This window comes from Theobroma umbraticum, unplaced genomic scaffold (assembly GCF_002168275.2).
Source record: "Theobroma umbraticum cultivar Fairchild unplaced genomic scaffold, ASM216827v3 scaffold_56.0, whole genome shotgun sequence".
Taxonomy (NCBI): Eukaryota; Viridiplantae; Streptophyta; class Magnoliopsida; order Malvales; family Malvaceae; genus Theobroma; species Theobroma umbraticum.
The window spans coordinates 1,190,260-1,191,178 of record NW_018397256.1 but is presented as its reverse complement, the minus strand read 5'-3'; the positions used below and the strand labels follow the sequence as shown (position 1 = coordinate 1,191,178).

The window sequence follows — 919 nt, the reverse complement described above, 5'->3', positions numbered from 1 at the left end:
CCTTTTGTTCATTTAATCATTATGAGATTCATTTAATCATTAATCTGAAGTTGAACTCTAATTGTTCAAGTACAATTTAAATATGAATTTTATACTCTTTATTTGGAGTGATATGTGAATTTTATTGAATTTTAAAATTTTTTAACATTTAATATACGAATAAATAAAATGAATATTAATTTATATGCATAAAATTTTATCTAAATTATAAAATTGAGCAAGAGCCTAATCATCACATCGTGGAGACTCCTCTGTGGGGCATGAACGACAACGTTTTCAGTGGGAAATGTAATTCCAACATCTAGCGTAGCGCTAAACCCCTGGTAGCAGAGAAAAAAATTTGACAGCAAACGATCGTAAACCCCTTGATTCGAGAGTTTGGAGTAATCCTTGAGTGATCCAAATGAGAGGAAGCATTGGTAGATCCTTGTCTAATACTAACAATCACTACCTCACATCTATTACCAGAGGTACCTCTTTTCTCCTCCAATCCTCCTTCTCCACTTCCTCCAGCTCTGGCAGCGGCCGTGGCCGTGGGGGCCCCTCACCCTCTGGTTCTATCATCGATTTCACTCCGCCACCGGGAAAATCAGGCCCAGAGGACTCAAACCGCGACTCTGCTGAATCACCTCCAGCCGGATTAGGCCACGGCCGTGGAAGAGGAAGACCTTTATCCTCCGACCCCATTCCCCACCCTTTCTCCTCTTTTGTTTCTCAAACTGGGTCTGGTCGAGGCCGAGTCACCAGCGAGTCAGTGCCACCGCCACCCCCGCCTCCAGTGCAATCAAAGCAGCCCATATTCATCAAGAAAAAAGATGAAGATGAAACTGAGACCTCCGCCAAGGCAGCAGCCGAGTCGATTCAGTCGAGTGAGCCCATCTTCCCTCCTAACTTACTCCCTGACTCAGTTTTATCCGGC

At 43.6% G+C, this 919-nt stretch overlaps 1 protein-coding gene across 1 annotated transcript in view; it reads left to right on the top strand.

Annotated features, from left to right (window-relative positions):
- The first annotated feature begins 249 nt into the window (after positions 1-249).
- LOC110410236 (hydroxyproline-rich glycoprotein family protein) overlaps positions 250-919 on the top strand; it is a 7,023-nt gene continuing 6,353 nt past the window's right edge. The window contains exon 1 of the mRNA XM_021419861.1: positions 250-917. Coding sequence (XP_021275536.1) covers positions 404-917 — 514 coding nt within the window. The 5' untranslated portion in view covers positions 250-403. The remainder of the gene's footprint in view (positions 918-919) is intronic.